The 19,667-nt window shown below is 42.4% G+C and overlaps 1 protein-coding gene across 12 annotated transcripts in view; it reads left to right on the top strand.

Moving 5' to 3' along the window:
• LOC102261631 (paralemmin-2) overlaps nt 1-19,667 on the top strand; it is a 382,189-nt gene that overhangs the window by 141,146 nt on the left and 221,376 nt on the right. For 10 of the 12 annotated variants that reach the window (XM_005859770.2, XM_014534401.1, XM_005859771.2 and 7 more), the window contains one exon: nt 12,710-12,790. In XM_005859770.2, the coding sequence (XP_005859832.2) occupies nt 12,710-12,790 (81 nt within the window). Of the gene's footprint in view, nt 1-12,485; nt 12,571-12,709; nt 12,791-19,667 lie in introns of those variants that run through there. The other 2 variants (XM_005859772.2, XM_005859769.2) reach the window with 2 other exon arrangements.

Here is a 19,667-nt window from a genome sequence, read left to right as displayed (position 1 = left end):
TTTCTTTCTTTCTTTCTTTCTTTCTTTCTTTCTTTCTTTCTTTCTTTCTCCTGCCTGAGTCCATCTAGACATTACTTTGGTAGGTGGAAAATTTTGTATTTTCTACCATGTTGGATAACAACCACCAGAGAAGGAATAAACACTCTTTTGTTATGGATAAATGGGCACAATTTGGCAGTTCTAACATGAACAGTGCAAGGAAGAGAGATGCAAATTTGATTCCTCCTAGAAAACTGATGGAGTTAAAATAGCCTTCTGTGCATAAGGTAGCAAATTATCTTTTTTTTTTTTAACCTGAAAAGACAGAGTAATAGTCTATAATAAGGACAGATTACCTGGATATGTTCTAAGAATAGCTTGCAATTATTAACAAAATAGTAGCTATTTTGTCTCATTTAAAATCCCCCTGGGTCACGTAGGATATGGCTAATAAGGGGGAAACTGTCAAAACTCTTATTAGTTGCTGGAGTCTTATTTTCACCTCAGATTTATATAATGTAAAACACAGAGAAGATGTTTTTTGGGGAGGACAATTTGGTCCTATTAAAGTTTAAAATGCTCCAATCCTTTGACTTAGAGGTTCTACTGCTGGAAATGTACCCTATGGATACAGTCACAAACGTGCATCTAAGGTGTGTGTAGAGGAAGGTTCATTGCAGCTCTGTTTATAACAGCAAGTGAAACACTGTCACCAGCTCAGTCATCTCTCAGCAGCAGGCTGGCAAAATAAACTCAGGTGCATCTGTGAGCTGCCTGGCAGCAGTGACAGAGGAGGCGGGACTCCCTGTGCTGGGGTAGGAAAAGCTCAGCAATACATCCCTAAGTGAGAAGAAAGGGAGCTGGAAAGCAGGAACTACATGGTATCATTCCTTTTATGTAAAGAATAAAGATCCCGCCAGGCCAGTGTAGCTCAATGGTTGAGCGTCGATTTCCAGCCAGGGCACATGCCCAGATTGCAGGTTGATCCCTGGTGGGGTCCTATAGGAGGCAGCCAATCAATGGTTCTCTCTCATCAGTGTTCCTATCTCTCTCTCTCTCTCTCCCACTCCCTTCCTCTCTCTAAAATCAATAAAAACATTTTTTAAAAAAAGAATAAAAGATCCCTAGGGATAATATGTTGGTATATTTATATTGTCTCCCAAGTAGGATACATGCAAAACCTAGAGGAATTAATGGGGGGGGGGGGGGGGGGGGGGGGGAAAGGAAGCCGTTCCTTTTACTTTTTTGTGTATTGTTTGGATTTTCTTATCATGTGTATTTATTAGTTTGATTTGCATTTATTGAAATGCTGTATTTATCTGGACTAGCTGCATTTCCTTCTTCCTACCTTTCTGATAGACATGGATACATAGATATCGATACAGATAGTCACTACATTTTGGCATCTAAAGAAGCAAACAAAAACATGATTGGCAGAAGTCAGGACAGGCGTGTACACCACTGCTTGGAATTATGCTAATTTCTTGGAGTTTGCCTGCCTTCGTGGTCATCAGAATGCCGAATACCGTGTTCTCTTTCTACTTGGGCGCACCATTTTGCTCTGCCTTTCCAATGCTCTCAGCCTTGTGCAGTTACACCCAGTCGCATGGTGGCTGCTCTGAGACCTGCAAGGAGCCGAGGGAGCGCTGCTCATGGTGAGGCCTGTGCCCTGCCCACCCCTGCCTCCTGCCCGTGGGCATGTCCTCCAGGCCTTGCACGTCCTCCTGGGATTGGACTATCACGGCAGTGGCTCCCTCCACCCCCGCCTCTTCTTGCCATCTCATTTCAGGGAGATGTATTCTGATAGCTAGAAGCCCCAGGTTTAGAGTCTTCTCTTTTCCTGAGCCCAACATGCTACCTTGAGAGCTTTCCAAACTGCTGCCTCATTTGCAGTAGTCCCTCTCAGATGAAAAGTCCAAGTGGGAGAGTCATGCTTTGCATCGGCCCTCCTTATTAGATCATTCAATCCCCTGGACGTGGACCAGGAAGAACACGGTATAATTCCTTTTATGTAAAGAATAAGAGATCCCGCCAGGCCAGAGATTGAAATAAACAAATACATTGGTTCACCAGGCATTGCCGAACGTTTCAACCCAGCCTCGACCTCTTTCTGCTCGGGATTGGGAAACGCTCCGGGTGTTGTAAGAGGCCTCCTGTTTGGGGGGCAGAGGATTTGACATCAGAGTGTTTTGCATTTTCAACATCTCATTTGTTCTGGGAAGTGTTGGCACATGTGTGGAGGCGGCCAGGCATTCTGTTTCGTGTGTCCAGTGTGGAGTTCAGCTAAACACATGTTAGTAGCCACAACATGTCTGTGTTCATGATAAAGTGCTCTGCAGTCAGACTGTCTGGGTGGCAACCCCTGCTGGCTCCTCCCCAGTGCAGGACCTTGAATACTGAGCCTTAACTATCCTCATCCATAAAATCAGAGGTGGTAAAGGTACCTACTTCAAAGTGTTCTGACGACTAAGTTTAAAACTGAGGAAGAATCCTTAGAATAGTGCCTGGCACATAGCCAGTCACCAGAAACTTAGATGCCATTATTATTATTATCATTATTATTTTTACTACCACCATCATTGCTAGTTTTAGGTTCAACCATGACAGAATGGAATTTTTTAAGTTCCAGGAGTAAATGGCAGTTGTCTAGGCAAATTCCTAAGCCAAAAGAAGGTCCAAAGAAGTACCTTCATTCATCAAGTCTTTGGATTCCATCAGATGTGTTATTTTTGTTGTTCTTCATTTCAACTTGGCAGTAGTGCGTTAAGACATTTCTATTTCCTTATTTCATACTGAGTTCCAATTGTGTTTGACACTTGCTAGTCATCTGATGTTATCTCTTTATCTCCCTGTGCCTCAGTTTTCTCCTCTGTAAAATGGGGGTAATGATAGTACCTAACTCAGTGGCTTGTTGTAAAGATAAGTGTGTAATATGTATCCATCAGAATGGTGCCTGGCACACACAATAAGCACTACGTAAATATCTGCCGGCATTACTTTATAGATGAGGAAGTGCATTTGTGGCCATCTAGAACGTGAAGTCGTTGTTCTTCTTAGCATCATGGAATCTTAGAGCGAAGCTGGTCCAACCTCATTTCACATGTGGGGAATCTATGGCTCAGGAACAGTAAGGGGCTTGTCTAAGTCACCCAGGTCTCCTGACTCCTGGTTCAGTGCTCATGTGGCTTCATGGTGGGAATAATGCAATGCGTTAAGAGTGATGCTATGGAGATTCTGCAGGGGAACTCAGCTATGTTATTTCTAACATTTAGGACTTCCACAGAGTTCTCTACCGTGTTACCTGTACAGAAAATGCTCAATCTTATCACCACCATAGGTTATCAATATGATATCAAGGGACAGATCTTACTTTCTCATTAGAGCTGTATCATACCATGCTCCTTCGTGGTCTTCAGAGAAAAATACTTGGTCTTCAGCAAAGAATTTGATGTTATGAACACTAAAGTGTAAATATAACTATATGTTTAAGCAATTATTTAAATAATAATACTGTGGTTAGACCTTTAAAATAGATCTCAGATATAACCCACTTGTATCTACAAAAGACTTTAAACTAAAACTATCCTGTGTTAGGCATCAGAATTGTTGCTAATAGGCTAGCTATACTAACTGTTCAGTGTAATTATTAACAATTTTGCATCTAAAATTTCTATCTTTCTCAAGGGATTAGGTGTTAAAGTGTTCTTTCAAAAACCACTAGTGAAGTTTGAACTGATCGATGTCTTCTTTTCCTACCTAAAATTCTTTCTCTTGACTTTGTAATTTGTTACAAACAAAACAAAGCAGGCAGTTCCCTCTTTGACTAATAGATGGTAAGTTCGAGGCCAAGTTGAATAAAAGAGAAGTTACCTAAATGGAAATGCTGGTCAAAACTAAGCAATGAGGAATGAATAGAATTCTCTACCTCACATGGGATGTTGTCGGTTGAATGGGTGCATGACTAGGAAGAACAGGGTGATGATAGGAAATCTACTTGTCCTTTTGACCAAGCCTTTTAAGCTGACTCCGGGTTCTGCTCCTTAGTTTTGTGGGATCAGAAAATCACTTACCAACTTAGCTTTCAATACCCTCATCTACAGACCCACGTGCCATTTTATTCACTTACAGTGGATGGACATTGCAGGGGGCCTACCAAGTATCATCTCTCCATTTAGCTCACAACGTGGGAAGCCTGAATATAATAGAATCGTGATTGGTGACCTTGAAGTCAAGAGCCAGGAGAAAGTTTTAATATCTAATGGCATTGAGATCAGATAACTGATCTCTCGTAAGGTTGTGTCTGCTAAGCAAACTCAACATTCAAGTAAGCCGGACAGGCACTTGGGCAAAGCTGAGTGGGCACCTCCATGATCATTTTATGCTCGATCACTCAGCTTCTCGGTTTCCAGACAGACCACCCTCCTTTTCTGTGCTCAGATATATAAATAGCATGGGTTCTGCAGCAGCATTAAACAGGTAATTATAATCCAACCATGACTGCGAGGACATTCTGCTTCCTTAATAGAAAAAGCTCATCGGGTCCCCATTTGCAGCTTGCTTTTCCATAATGTACTTCTCAGAATGTCACCTTACTCCGAAGCGTAACCTATATAAAGCCTGTCACGCTGGCGATCCGATCTCAGCAAAACGTCATGTTCGAAGAATCGTCGTCTAGAAGGCAAAAGTCCAGTGTCCTTTCTGGACTCTTTTGGAGAACAGCAAACGGGATTGATTGATTTTTCTAGTGTTAATATCTCAGCCCCTTTATTTTTAAACTCTTGAATTTTAAAAAACTGTCCACCAAGCCCTTTTGGTTCTTTTTTTGTTAATCCTCACCTGAAGATATTTTTCCATTTATTTATTTATTTTAGCGAGAGAGTGGAAGGGAGGGGGAGAGACACAGAGAGAGAAACATCCATGTGAGAGAGACACATCGACCAGTTAGTGTTAATATCTCAGCCCCTTTATTTTTAAACTCTTGAATTTTAAAAAACTGTCCACCAAGCCCTTTTGGTTCTTTTTTTGTTAATCCTCACCTGAAGATATTTTTCCATTTATTTATTTATTTTAGCGAAAGAGTGGAAGGGAGGGGGAGAGACACAGAGAGAGAAGCATCCATGTGAGAGAGACACATCGACCGGCTGCCTCCTGCACGCATCCCGACTAGAACCGGGAACACACCTGCAACTGAGGTACGTCTCCTTGACCGCAATCAAGCCCCCGACCCTTCAGTTCGCAGGCCGACACTCTATCCACTGAGCCAAATCGGCAAGGGCTGGTTCTTTTTTCTTCATCCCTTCTCTCCTTTTCTCAGTCTTTGATCTCCCCCTGGCTCCCTACCTACCATATCCCCCGTTCCCTTTCCAAGTGCAGGCTATTTAAAACAGTCTGGATCGTGCTTTTTTTCCCCCAGCACTCTACCCCTTTCTCTGATTGTGCATTGTGAAATCCAGGGACCGGCCGGCCCATGTGAGGGGAAGGACACACAGGTCCCTTTGGCTCACAATGGGGAGGTGTCAAAGCAAAACTCTCTTTATCTAGAACGTAATGTTTAACATATTTTCTTTCCCCTCTTATCTAAATGATGGCAACAGAGCTTTGAGTAAGTCTTCTGGTTCTTCCCACTGCTGTGCCCAGGGCTCTAGGCATCAGCTCAAGTCAGAGTGGCCTCCGCAGAGGAAAGGACACACTGGCCCTCTGCCTCGCTCTGGCCAGGCCGCTCCACCTCTTCCCCTTTCTCCAGGTTCCTCAGAGGCTCCCTTGGGACCCTCCCCAGCCTCCCCCTTGCATTTCCCAACACCTGGGTCGCAGCACAGCGGGCAGGAGAGAACAGGGCTTCTGCTGAAGCACACCAAAGTGGGCATAGACTTCTTAACTGCTTTTTTGGTTTGCTTTTAAAGAATATTCAATGATACAAAAAAAAATTTGAATATATTTAAAATCAGTATATACCCAATGTAGAATAACAATCTTATAAAAGAGAAATGTGTTGGCAGCTACATTCACAGGAAAACTAGGAGGAAATACACCAGAATGTTCAAGGTGGTTGATGGCTACGTTTAATACCTGTTGTCCCATCGCACTTACGAACCACCTTTGAACAGAGTGAGCTCCCTTCTCTGCGGGTACTCCTTACTGTACTGAGAGTTTGCAGTTTCACAATGTCGCAATACTTCCAGAAAATACTTGCCAGGAAAATACATAATTTACAGAATGGCAATGAAAGTGGCTTGCTGGGCCTCCCAGTGAGTGGAGGGGTCTGGAAGTCTTGCTAATGGATTAAGATTACTTCATTTCAGATGTCCCATGAGGCACATTTTCCCTGAATGGTTTGCTACTGTCAGCTCATTACACTTTCCCTGGAATTTCCACTTCCCCCAGATCTTCTCCCCAGGATGAGTTTCCCGTGATTCTTTCTCAGAATCAGCTTTTTCAACAGTTTCCTCATATGCCTAACAATAACGGTCTATTCCATATGGGCTAATGTCTTCACCAGAAAGACACTTCTGGTTTTATAGACTGACGGCTCATGTGTTTTCAATGATACATTTTCCTGCCAATAAAACCATGAGAGCAGACTCAGAATGCATTGGAGTGAGGACTACGGATAAACAGAAACATGATCAGGAGAGCAAGTATCTTGTTCAGAGGGACTTAGGGAGCTTCTATCCCGTGTCTTCATCATGCAACACTCCAGGCTTTGGAGATGCATCAGCCAAGATCCTTGGCCTTGAGGAGCCTGTAGTTTAGAAGAAGGAGATGTGCACACAGTTAAGTGTATAAAGTGTTAAAGTGCTCACAGTGCTGATGTAGAAAGATCCACAGCCTAGGAATGGATGAAAGAAGGAGGGAGTGATGAGTTCTGTTTGGAGGAAGCAGAAGAGGCTTCTGTATTTGCCAGGACTCTTTGAGTTGCAAGTGACAGAAACACCACTCAAACTCATGTAAGCAAAGGGGAGATTTGTGATTGTATATCATTTAGGAAGTCCAGAGATAGCTCTGGCTTTATTCATAACCAGATCTGGGACTCAGACTATGTCATTAGAATCCTTCTTTCTCCGTCTTTCAGCTCTGCTTTTCTCTGCAAGCTGACCTTTCTCCAACGCTGATGCATCTCTCCTGTGTGGCTTGGAAATTGCCTCAGATGTTCATCATCCCAGCTTATCCTTAGTGGAAAGGGAGCTTTTTCCCTCCCAGTATTCATGTGTCTTTCCCTAGAAATGTCTCTTATTGGTCCTGCTTGCATCCTGTAGCCACACTTAGACCAATCTCTATTACAGTGAGATAAGGTAGTATGATTGGCCTAACCTGTGTCACACACAAGTCCTGGTGGCAGAGATGAGCTGGGCTACGTGTGACTAACTATGGCTGGCATTCCCACCGTGCCCCTGACAGTGAGGGTAGGTGGATTCTCTGAGAGAAGGAAGGCTGGGCAGATGACCAGTCTAGCTTCATTGATATTTAAGCTATATTGTCAAAGAAGAAGAATTTTTTGTCAGATGAAGCAGTGAGGGAAATCCATTTTCATTAGAGGAAGCAGTAAGAACAAAACCAGGAAAGCATGAACCAGCTTTGTAGATCAGGAAACTACAATGGTTTGTTGAGGTTGGAGCATATGGTTCGAGGGTGTCATGGCTTGAGATGAAGCTGTGAGATAGAGAGGGGCCTCATTGGCTAGGCTAAGGAACTTGCTCTTTTCACTGCATGCAATGGGAGACATTCAGGGATTTTAGGCAAAGGTTGGTCACAGTCAGATTTCCATTTTAGAATATCACTCTGACAGCAACACAGAGGGTGACTTGCTCAGAGCCAATACCCAAGAGCTGGAAGACTAGTGAGAAACCCCTGCAATGATCCAGATGGAAATGGGGTATAAGCAGTTAAGTGCTACAGATCACTAGAGACACTAATGTAGACGAGTCTGCATGTGCAGGTGGGGAGGTGAAGGAGAGAGTATTGAGGTAGTAATAAAGGGTATGGTGGGGAAGCAGAAGATGTGGAAAAAGACAAGCAGAATCAAAGGACTTGATCTTTCAAGAAAGGGAAGTTCCTAGGACAACTAAGATTCCTGACTTGTATAGTCATCGCTGAGATGAGGAATACAGAAGGAACAGGTGTGAGAGTAGGGGAGGTGGGATGGCTGAGATGATGACCACAAGGATTGAGTTTGAGGGACTGGATATGAACAGTTGGGAGCTGGACGTGGGGGTCTGGAGCTCAAAGGAGAAATTGAGGTTGAAAATGTAGATCTGCAAGTTATCACTTATGTAGGTTGTATAGATGATGAGAGTAAAGGGAATCATGTAGGCTGAATGTCCAAGCATCAGTGGGCTTGCCTTGATTAAGGGAAGGGGCAGCCTGGGAAGCAGCAGACTAGTTAGATGAGAAGCACAGCTAGGACCTCAGGAGTCCAAGCAAGCAAGCATCAGGAACCCTAGGGTACCCTGCTTGAACTTGCTATACTTTAGCTCTAATTCTGCACAGAGGATGAGTGCACATCTTACTTCCTATCTAGTTAGGAGTGACTTCAGGACCTAACTCTATCACTGTGGAGTGGGACTCAACTAATCGAATAATTCTGTAACAGCCATAGATGGGGCCAAGTTCAGGGACCAAGTCCAGGGTTCTCCTCTGACGGAACACAAAAGTGAACATGCTGATGCTGATCGCTGGTTGCATATGTTAACAACTGGCTCTTTTCAAGCTTTAACTCAATAAGGAGTTCCCTCAGGGAATATATGAATACAGCACAGACGGGAAAGTACTCTTTTCCCACTATTGCCGGTTCCTACACCAGCACTCCTTGGTCTGTGTGGCTCAAAGCCAAGACACCCCCTTGCCTCATTCCCTAGACCCAATTAGTCCTGAGTCTCATCAATTTTGGTTGTTATATTTGTTCTTTTCTTTCCATTCTGATTGAAACAACCTAAGCTAGGGTGAGTTTGTTAGTCTATCCATCCCCACCACATCCTGGGTGAATGTAGCATCCTACTAAGACATTTAATGGTATTTTCATCCACAGGGCAGAAAACTCTGACCATAGGCTCAATCTGGCCTACCATTTGTGTTTGTAAACCTACACATTCATTTATATATTGTCTAAGGCTGTTTCACATGGCAATGGCAGCATTGAGTTGTTGCAATAGAGACTGTATTTCCTGCAAAACCTAACATGTTTACTGTTTGGCCCTTTAAAGGAAAAGTATCCCAACCCCTATTAATCTATCCTATACACCAGTGCCAGATTAATGTGCAAAAAATGTCATTTCACTATATTACTCTCTCGCTTAGAACTCTACAATGACATTACATTGTCCACACACTGAAATCCCAACTTGTCCTGACATTCAAGGCCCTCAGTGATCTAGTCCTGGCCAAACTTTTGAATCATTGCTCTCCACTCCTAAAGGCAAGCCCAGCATCCAGTTATATTTCCCTGCTCATTGTCCCTGGAATCTGAAGTACATTTCTGCCCTTGCTGGCACAGTTCTTTTTGCCTAGAATATACTACCCGTGAATCTACCTAATTCCTACCCATTCTTAAAAAACTAACTTAAATCTGCATCTTTCATGATTATATCTTTTCACAGTGACCATCAGTGAGTCTACTGCTCAAGCGTGTAAAGATTCGCTACCTGAAACATCTGGTAATATTTGTTCTGTTTAAGACATGATTCACCAATATGATGGTGGACAACTGTGGAGTGAGGACTTTCTTGTTGAACAAAGACACAGAGGTGGGATAGCTTAGGAAAGGTTTGCAAATGACCAAGTAATTAGAACATTGTCTTAGTCCCTACTGTAGACTGGGTAGCTTATCAACAACAGAAATTTATTCCTCACAGCTCTGGAGGCTGGGAAGTCCAAGATCAGGGTGCCAGCAGGTTCAGTCTCTGGTTGGGGCTGGCTTCCTGGTTCACAGGCGGTGTCTTTTTGCTGTGTCTTCACAGGGAGCAAAGGGGAAAGGACTCACTGAGGTCTCTTATATAAGAGCACTAATTCCGTTCATGAGAGCTCCATGCTCATGACCTAATCACCTCCCAAAGGTCCCACCTCCTAATATTATCACATTGGGGTTTAGGTTTCAACCTATGAATTTGGGGGAGGATACAAATATTCAGTCTATAACAAACACACAACCCTCAATGAACATTTATGGAATTATTGAGTCAGCAGCATCTTGTATTCTTGACATACTATATCTTGGCTCTGTATTTAAGTGTAGGACCATTCATATCCTGATAGTTAATGAGAATGAATGATAAAAGTCCAGTAAACGTACTCTGGAGAAAACCTAGACTGTAGAGACAGTGGCTGGTTCTGGAGGTATTTGCTTTTTCATGTGGTAACTCTGAGTGGCTGGACAGGTTCTTGCCTACTGTCATATATTGCGTGTTCTTGGACATACCCTGGGATTAAACAGCATCAATGATGCACCATTATTTAGAATATTTTTGGTAAATAATAAGTTTCTAAAATATTCTCGGGCCTCGCTTTGGCAAGGAGGTGATGTTCCTAATTTGGATATTACCTCCCAGAAATATTATAAGCTATTTCTTAAGATCTGGGCATTGCACAGAGAACTTGGTTATAACACAAATTATTACCTTGTGGATTTGAATAGCAGTGGTGTGAGCACACCCCCGGAAACATAGCAACTACATAAAATAAAAGCTTCTGTTGACACAGAGGACAACAGCCAGCCTTCTACGTTATTGTCTACTCCAGGATTTGGCTGTTGTGTTGTAAAATGCCATTATGTCTGGTCTAACAAGCGTCTCCCTGCATATGTGAGTGAGGCAAAATAATTCAGGGCAGTAGCTGTCTCAGCACGTTGGAAGGAAAACATGGGACAAGTAAGCTAGCATAAGGGAAAGACTTTCTGTTCTTAAATTAATCACATTCATATGCTGCTTGTTTTTTAAACATTTTTTAAATTTTCAATTACAATTGACACACAATATTATATTAGTCTCAGGTGTACAACTTAGTGATTAGACCTTTCTATAACTTATGAAGTGATCGCTGTACCCATCTGATGCCATACATAGTTGTTACAATATTATTGACTATATTCCCTGTGCTGTACTTTACCTGACTGCTTTTGTGACTGACAATTTGCACATCTTAATCCCTTTTCACCCACTTCTCCCAACCTCCCTCTCTTCTGGCCACTGTCAAAGTGTTCTCTGTATCTATATGTCTGTTTCTGTTTTGTTTGTTCATTTATTTTGTTTCTTATTTTCCACATATAAGTGAAATCATATGGTATTTGTCTTTGCCTGACTTGTTTTACTTAGCACAATATCCTGTAGGTCCATCCATGTTGTCACAAATGTCAGGGTTTCATTCTTTTTTATGGCTGAGTAATATTCCAATATATCTTCTTTACCCATTTGTCTACAAACGGATACTTAGGTTGCTTCCATATCTTAGCTATTAAAAATAATGCTGCAATGAACATAGGGATGCATATGCATTTTTGAATTAGTGTTTTGGGTTTCTTGGATAAATACCCAGTCATATGATGATTATTGGTTACATTTGCAGCATATGAGGAGAAAAGTATTAAGTGTGCACTCCAATAGAAAGGGTATGCTGTGAATACAAGGGAAATGCACCCCTTTAAAACCAATTCCTAGGCATTACTTAAAAGTAGTATGTGCCAATAAAAATAATAGCAAATAACATTTATTGAGTGTTTACTATGTGCCAGGCATTGTTTGAAGTCCTTTACATGTATTATCTCATTTAATACATGTCTCAACCATATGCTTTGGGTACTATTATTGTCTCCTCTTTATGCAAGAGAAGACTTAGACCTAGGAGATTAAAGGACTTACCAGAGGTAAGCAAATTGTTAGCAAATGGTAGAGCTAGGATTTGGATGCAGGCAGACCAACCCCAGAGTTCATATTTATCAGATCCTCAGTGAGCCCCACCCACATGAAATGCCCCCACCCCCCACAAGGCTAGTTTAAGAAAGATCACACATCTAGTTTGCATCATTGGATATGTCCAACTGGATGATTTGTCCTACAACGTTTGAAATTATCTTGTATAATAAATGTATATGATTTTGATGAAAGAACTCTGCCCTAGAACTCCCACTGGTTTTTTTCTATCATGTTTGCAGTTTATAACAGCCTCTGTGTTTTTGACTGAGACATTTTAATTCTTTGTCTCCAAATTAACACTGCACAGAACATGAGCGTGAGTGTGTGTGTGTGTGTGTGTGTGTGTGTGTGTGTGTGTGTAAACCCCCTTTTCTTCTGGATTAAATTGTTGCAGCTTGGCTGAGGGAGGAGAATTGCTCCCACTCACTGAGCCCACAGTCTGTGTTTTTGACTGAGACATTTTAATTCTTTGTCTCCAAATTAACACTGCACAGAACATGAGCGTGAGTGTGTGTGTGTGTGTGTGTGTGTGTGTGTGTGTGTGTGTAGAAACCGCCTTTTCTTCTGGATTAAATTGTTGCAGCTTGGCTGAGGGAGGAGAATTGCTCCCACTCACTGAGCCCACAGCAGACATGTTCAGGGAATGCTGCTGTTCGCAACACACCCAGAGACGGAGGGGCAGGTGACAGTGCGTGTATGCCCAGCATCCCTGCAAGTGTCTGTACAGATGTGTGCCGCTGCTGCTGCTGCTGCTGCTGCCTGCCTGCCTTCAAATTTCCTGGAGCCAACACCCACCCTCTCTTACAGTCTCTCTCTCTCTCTTTATTTTCAAGGAGAAAAGAAAGAGGCAGACTGAAATAGAAGGCAAGCGACAAGAGCTCGACGAGCAGATACTTCTGCTGCAGCACTGCAAGGTAAGCGGCCGATCCATGATTAGCCATGCAGCTCACCCTGCGGAGAGCTGGGCAGAGCCTGCCCCGGCGAGAAGGCGCTGCCGCCGACTGAACGAGCTCTTTCTCATTCAGCCAGGAAACCATCGCTGGGCTTTTCTTGGGAATGTCTCCAATTCAGGGCATTGTTGCAGCATTCCCGTGTCTGCGAGCATGATGAGATTATAGCGTGCGTGTGGACAGGTTTGGGGGAGTGTGCATGTGAAATGCAGTGGTTATACATAGAAACTGGAAGAGAATTTCCACATGGTGGCTGAGGGAGTGTGCTGGGCTGTGTTTCCAGTGCACAGGTGCTGCGTGTGTTTGTTCCAAGGTTCTCATGGATATCTTTAACATGATGCTCTTTTTTTTAATTTAAAAATATTAGTAACTTTCCTCCTTGCTGTGGAGAAAAGGGAGATAAAAGCAGTGTGATGAGCAGCCCTGTGAATTTCCGATTATTGCTCCCCTGCCCCCCACTTTAACAATTTTGAAAGTGTTCTGTTAGAACAGGCAGTTGGTCAAACGACAGCATTTAAATGATTTTACTTGGTTGGGTCCCCATGGCACGGAGTTGGAGAGGGGGGTGGGGTGGGAAGGGAGCACACGCTGTTTACTTATTTCTTTTTCTTGACAACATCGTGCGCTTAAGCATCGTAATTAATTACCGCCCAGGAGAAAGCCCTGTCGCTGTCACAAGGCTCCCCTGGTTGCCGGATGTTGCTCTCTGCAGGCTCAGGGGTAGCGTGGGCACCTTCCCGGCCAGCCAGGAGCTGCCGCTGGCCCACCCTGCTCAGGGCTTCCCGAGGCAGACCTCCTGCTCATCTCCGTGCACGTGCAGAACCGCATTGCTCCGGGGGCTGCCTTGCAGGGGGTTGCTAGCTCTGGATTATTTGAGAAATGTTTAAACCGGGAGGACCTTCATGGTGGCATTTCCCATTCTTCTCTGGAAGACAGGGTGGTGCTAAACGAGTCCTCAGAATGTAAATCCTCGGCAAGCTGGCTGCTGAGCTCAAATAGTAACATGACCTAAATCTGCTGAGTGCATTTACCGGGTGCCATTAACTCTAACCAGAGGAATGTGTCTAAAAGGAGGAACAGCAGCATGATACCGAGGATAGTGACCTTTTCTCTCTGCTCGTCCTGCACATCCATGTATGGACCTTTCTTTGTAGGAGCTTGCAGTATGTCCCCCATGCCGTTGCTCTTTCCTTAGACTATTCCTGGGGGAGGATTGAGGGCTAAAGTTGGCCTCCTCTCCTGACAGAGAAGGGGACTGAGAAACACTTAATAGAACCAGGTGAATTGTTCAAGGTCACTCTGGACACAGCTGGGTCTCTGGCTCAGAGTATAGTCAACTCCTTATTAAAAAAAAAGCAAAATACACTAAAACCTCAGGAATTCTTGGTTAAAGATGAACTTGTTCATTAGAGGACAGAAAGATGAGAGGGCTCTTTTTTTTTTACTAGACAGCCAGCCTCTCTCCTTTTTAAGGTCAATGTGATTTTTTTGCCTTTGCATTCCTTGAATCAGAAGTCAGACAATCAGCATATGTGAGAAGATCAAGTTTCTTTTGTCCAACTTCTTATCATCATCATTCTGGGTGCCAAATAAGATCCAAGGACTCATTTATTACTAATGTCCAGCACAGTGTGACAACATTCTGTTCATATTCCATGTACCCATTTTTTCATCCGTCCCTTCATTCTTCCCTCCCTGCCTCCATCCATCCATGTATCCATCTGTCCATGTTTCCATCCATCCATCCATCCAATCAACAGAAACAGCAGTTAAAATGACTTACTATTATATGGGCAAACAGTGAATTCCTTCAAGGGAGACCTGTGTAGACAGAATGAGGTGGATCACTAGCCTTGAACAATGAGAAAGGAAAGCTCAGAGGTCCGAAAGGGGGGTTATCTGGCACCTGGAGAGAGACCCCAGCCCTGGGAGGTACCAGTTTCATCGCACTGGTGAGGTGGAGTCTGCCGTTAGGCAAGGAGAGTCATTTAGCCTCCCCATGACTCAGGTGAAACTTCCCTCATGACTCCTACCTCTCTTTGTTCTGACTCCACCCTCCCCCAGACAACTGAGTTATTTTCATCTGAGGAAGGTGGTGCCTGACTGAGAGATATGATCACTTCAGGCACCAGAAAGAGAAATGTTCTACTTCAGATCAGTTAACTGTTGACTGAACTTGAATAGCGTGAGTCACCTTCCCTGTGATGATTCCATTTCGAGCTTGGCAGCCTCACTCCTAGGTGCTAGCACACTCATTGAGGTGGTAGTTGCTCTGTGAATCTCTTGGTAGAGACTCAGCCAGCTTCCTCCTGGCAGCAAGCAGCCGTGTCATCCTCTTGTCCCCTCTCAGTAATGGGTTTTTTGGTGTGTTTTATTGAGTGCCTGTTCGGTGGTTGGTACTTTAAATACGTCACCTCATTAATGACCACAAAGTAGATATTACTGTCTTTGTCTTACAAGCAAGGAAACAAATTTGTGAGACCAAGTAATTTGCTCCAAAACTTAAAGACTGTAAGTGTGAGTGCTGGCTGGGCTGTCTGCCTCTATAATCTTGCTTTCTCCTAGACACTGATTTTTTTCCAAATTAAATGTTCCCTTTTGAATAATTTGTCTAGATGCCGACTAGCATCATCACATGTTATCATCATTACCATCACATGTCTCTTTACTCTAAGTACATGGTCATGGACTCCAGAAAATTTAGACCATGTGGAGACATACCATAGTAATTATTGGAAGTTCCTTGAAGTAGATAATATTAGGAAATATGTTAGTAATTAATATTCATTTCACCAGTTTACAAAATCCCAGATGTTCCCTTAGAAATAAGTATTCTCAGTGCAAAGTTAAATTAAATAGAAGAACAATAGAATCCGATTTCATATTTATTAAGTTATAATTCTCATGATCAAAAAATCTGTGGATACTTATTCTCATGCAATGAGATGAATTATTTAGACAAATTCATGGATCTCTTGTCAAAGTAAATAAATAGAATGCAAGACAATAGTTTTGATACTGGTATGTTAGACTAATATGTTTGCTAATTATAGTATTTAGGGCGATACAGTGAGTAACTCCACAAAATAGAATATCATCCTATATAATAAAAACCTAATATGCTAAGTGTTGGTTGTTCAGTCAACCGTTCAACCAATCAAAACGTAATATGCTAATGATATGCTAACACAACTCAACTGCTTGCTATGACATGCACTGACCACCAGGGGCAGATGCTCCAACTGGTAGGTTAGCTTGCTGCTGGGGTAGGGCTGATTGGGACTGAGTGAGATGGGCTGGACACGCCCTGGAGACCCCCCCGCGGTTCCTCCCCAGCCCTGATGGTGCACTGGTGGGGTCTCTTGGCCTACACCCTCTCATAATCTGGGACCCTTTGCAGTGGTCAGCAAACTACAGCTCGCAAGCCACATGTGGCTCTTTGGCCCCTTGAATGTGGCTCTTCCTAAACCAGTGATGGTGAACCTATGACACGTGTGTCAGAGGTGACACGCGAACTCATTTTTTTGGTTGATTTTTCTTTGTTAAATGGCATTTAAATATATAAAATAAATATCAAAAATATAAGTCTTTGTTTTACTATGGTTGCAAATATCAAAAAATTTCTATATGTGGTACCCTAATTAAGTTAATAACAATGTACCTACCTATACAGTTTAAGTTTAAAAAATTTGGCTCTCAAAAGAAATTTCAATTATTGTACTGTTGATATTTAGCTCTGTTGACTAATGAGTTTGCCGACCACTGCGGCTTGGGGGATGTCGGAGAGCCGGTTTCGACCCAATCCTGCAGGCCACTCCCCTCAGGAGGGCACCAGGTGCAGGGCTCAGGGCTGGTAAGCGCTGCTGCGGCAATGCGAGCCTCTCCAGATAGGGATTGATTGGGCGCGAGCTCACGGCTGGCACAGAGGGGTCGGGATGAGTGGGAGTGGCAGGTAGGAGCTGGAGGCGGCATTGGACTGCAGGTTTCAACTTGATCCCCACAGGCCATCCAGAGGGGCCCCTCCTGTGCACAAATTCATGCATCAGGCCTCTAGTTACTTTATATATGGACAATGAGCAAATGTGAGAATGCAATGAAGAACCAAAGCATAAAATGCTGAAATATTAGCGGCTGCACCCCAGTGACTAAGATACCTCCAGGTACTTTAAAGTCCTGGAAAAATTAAACTAAGATTTCTCTTTACAAGATCCTTAGCTATATTTACTATCTACTATGTGTGATGTAAGAATTTAAAAAAAAAATGCTCACATATGGGGCCAGTAAGCAGTTTAAACAGCTGTATTATTTTTGCTGATTATAAAAGGAAGGAATGTATAATCATTGCAACAGTGAGATTTAAAAGTACAGGAAAATATAAAGAAAGAACATAACTATATACTCACCACCCAGATATAACCTACACAGGTATATCCTTCTATGCTTTTCCCCCCAATATATTTTGTTCAATTAAGATATATACTTCTTGTTCACATGCCTCATCAGCCTGTGAATAAAATAATATTATATTAACATTTGTATCTAAAATACATTGACCTTGACCTCTTTTATAAATTTTTGTATATGGGTTCTTTTAAATTCTTATACAAAACTTTATAATTTTAGGAAATCCCATTAACACTCCTTTAACATTATGATTTTTGGTTTTGATGTTAGCCTTGGAATGAATATCTCCATTTCAGACACTTACCTATGATGTTTCTTCTACTTCAATAGTTTTGATCCAGCTAGAATTAAGAATTTATTTTTCTATAAGGTATGAGGTAGGAATAACTTTACTTTTTACTGATGGTGAGCCAGTTGTCTCAACATGATTGATCAATTAATTCATTCTTTCCCTCATTGATTTAAAAGTCTTGATCGCACACATATTTCTCACGTATCCTCAGGTCCACCATTTGTGGCTTTTTTCTAGTCCATCAATCTGCCATTCCTGTGCCAATACCATCCTCCTTTAATCCCTCTAGGTTTTTAATATATTAGAATATATCTCATAAGGCAAGAGCTATTCTTCTTCTCTTGAAAAATTGTCTTGGCTTCTTACTCCATGGAAACGATTATTTACTTTTATTGTTTTTATTATGTGGCTTGTGATAATGTGAGTTTAAAAAAATAAATCAACTGTTGTATTCTATCAGAACAGACCGAATGTAATATCCCCTTTGCCTCTTGGTTGGATTGCCAGAGATTTGTCTCTTTTATTGGTCGGTTCAAGGTCCCAGCACAGTGTGTATTGCCACACGAACTCCTTTGGGACTGTCACACTATCACAATCAAATTGCAAATACCACCTCCAATAAGCTGCTTTTGAATTATTTATTCATCAGCAGAAGACCCTGACTGGAGTTTCTCTCTAATCCAAGTGAGGAACATTGTCATTATATTTTTAAAACCACAGCTTTTTCTTTCAAGACTGAATGGGGGGGAAAAAACAAAGACTGAATTGTGACCCTGAGAAATCTTTATTGTCAGCCCACCAAGGTCACTTGCTGCATAGCCTGAAGGTAGCGGGAGGCTCGCTGCAGAGATATTGCAGTGTGTTCCCCCTTTTTGAGCCTTCAGCACCAATTTTAGACTTTTCTTGGTTATTAGTGTGTGTGAAAGGCCAGTTTCAAATGGTAAAATATTGAACAGACAGCAGGGTACACAGCGTAAAGGAACTTTATGTCTCATCATTTTTTTCCATCGCGTGTCCCCTGTAAACAGCTTGAGTCGAAGTTAATTAAGACTCGGTTTCTTCTATCAGAAGTCTTGGTTGGCTTCTGTGTGGACTGAATCAGGTAACAAAACCTCAAAACCAGTCAGTGGGGAGGAAGGGAAGGAGACTGGAGGGGACACACGGATGAATGAGAAAACAAGCCCAGCTGTTTCCTACTTCGTGTTTAATCCATTTTCTATTCCAATTATTCAGATTCTGCCCATCATCCACTAACACAATGTCAGTTACAGGTGAATGAGAGATTTGGAGTAAAAGCATAAGAAGAAATCCCAGTTAAATATTTCATAGCCTTTGGGTAAGGAAGTCTTATCTATGTATGACACCAAAGCCAGAACTATACAGTAAAAATGTTGCTACATGTGACTGTATAAAAATTACCAAGAAGCAAAAAAAAAATTGGAAACTTACTAGTTTTGATTCATCTCCCAATGCCCACTCACCACCCATCCCAGACACTCCTCACCATTTACCTACGTCATCTTTGAAAGTTGCTTAACCTCAGATACCTTATCAGTAGATGAAAGGATTTGACTAATGATGTTGTACACTTTAAATAAATACAATTTTGCTTGTCAATTATACTTTAATAAAGCTTGGGGGCGGAGTTTGATCAGATGATTTGTAAGGCATTTTTTAATAGTCTAAGATTTGTTCGTTCATTCATTCAATGTCTATTGATTATTGCCAACTATAACCTTGCATGTGGATGAATAAAAGATACAGCCCCTGAATATAAGGGGCTCAGAGATGAGTGGGGACAGCACCAACATGGAACCCACTGTTAGACAAGCTGGGAGATAGTTACCCACATTTGGGCATAGGTCAGCGGTGCCTGATGATTTTGTCAATCCTCTTTGGGGGGGGGGGGGGGGGAATGACCCTTGGGTGATCTTAGGCAGAAGCGGGATAGCACAATGCGTTGTTTAGCTTCAAATCTCAGATGCACACCCTACTAGATGTGTGACCATGGATATGGTTCTTGATTAGCACCTACACAGTGGTTCTCAACCTTCTGGCCCTTTAAATACAGTTCCTCATGTTGTGACCCAACCATAAAATTATTTTCGTTGCTACTTCATAACTGTAATGTTGCTACTGTTATAA

Source organism: Myotis brandtii, unplaced genomic scaffold (assembly GCF_000412655.1).
Source record: "Myotis brandtii unplaced genomic scaffold, ASM41265v1 scaffold13, whole genome shotgun sequence".
Lineage (NCBI taxonomy): Eukaryota > Metazoa > Chordata > Mammalia > Chiroptera > Vespertilionidae > Myotis > Myotis brandtii.
The sequence above is the reverse complement of the archived record's forward strand: the minus strand, read 5'-3'. Positions and strand labels throughout refer to the sequence as shown.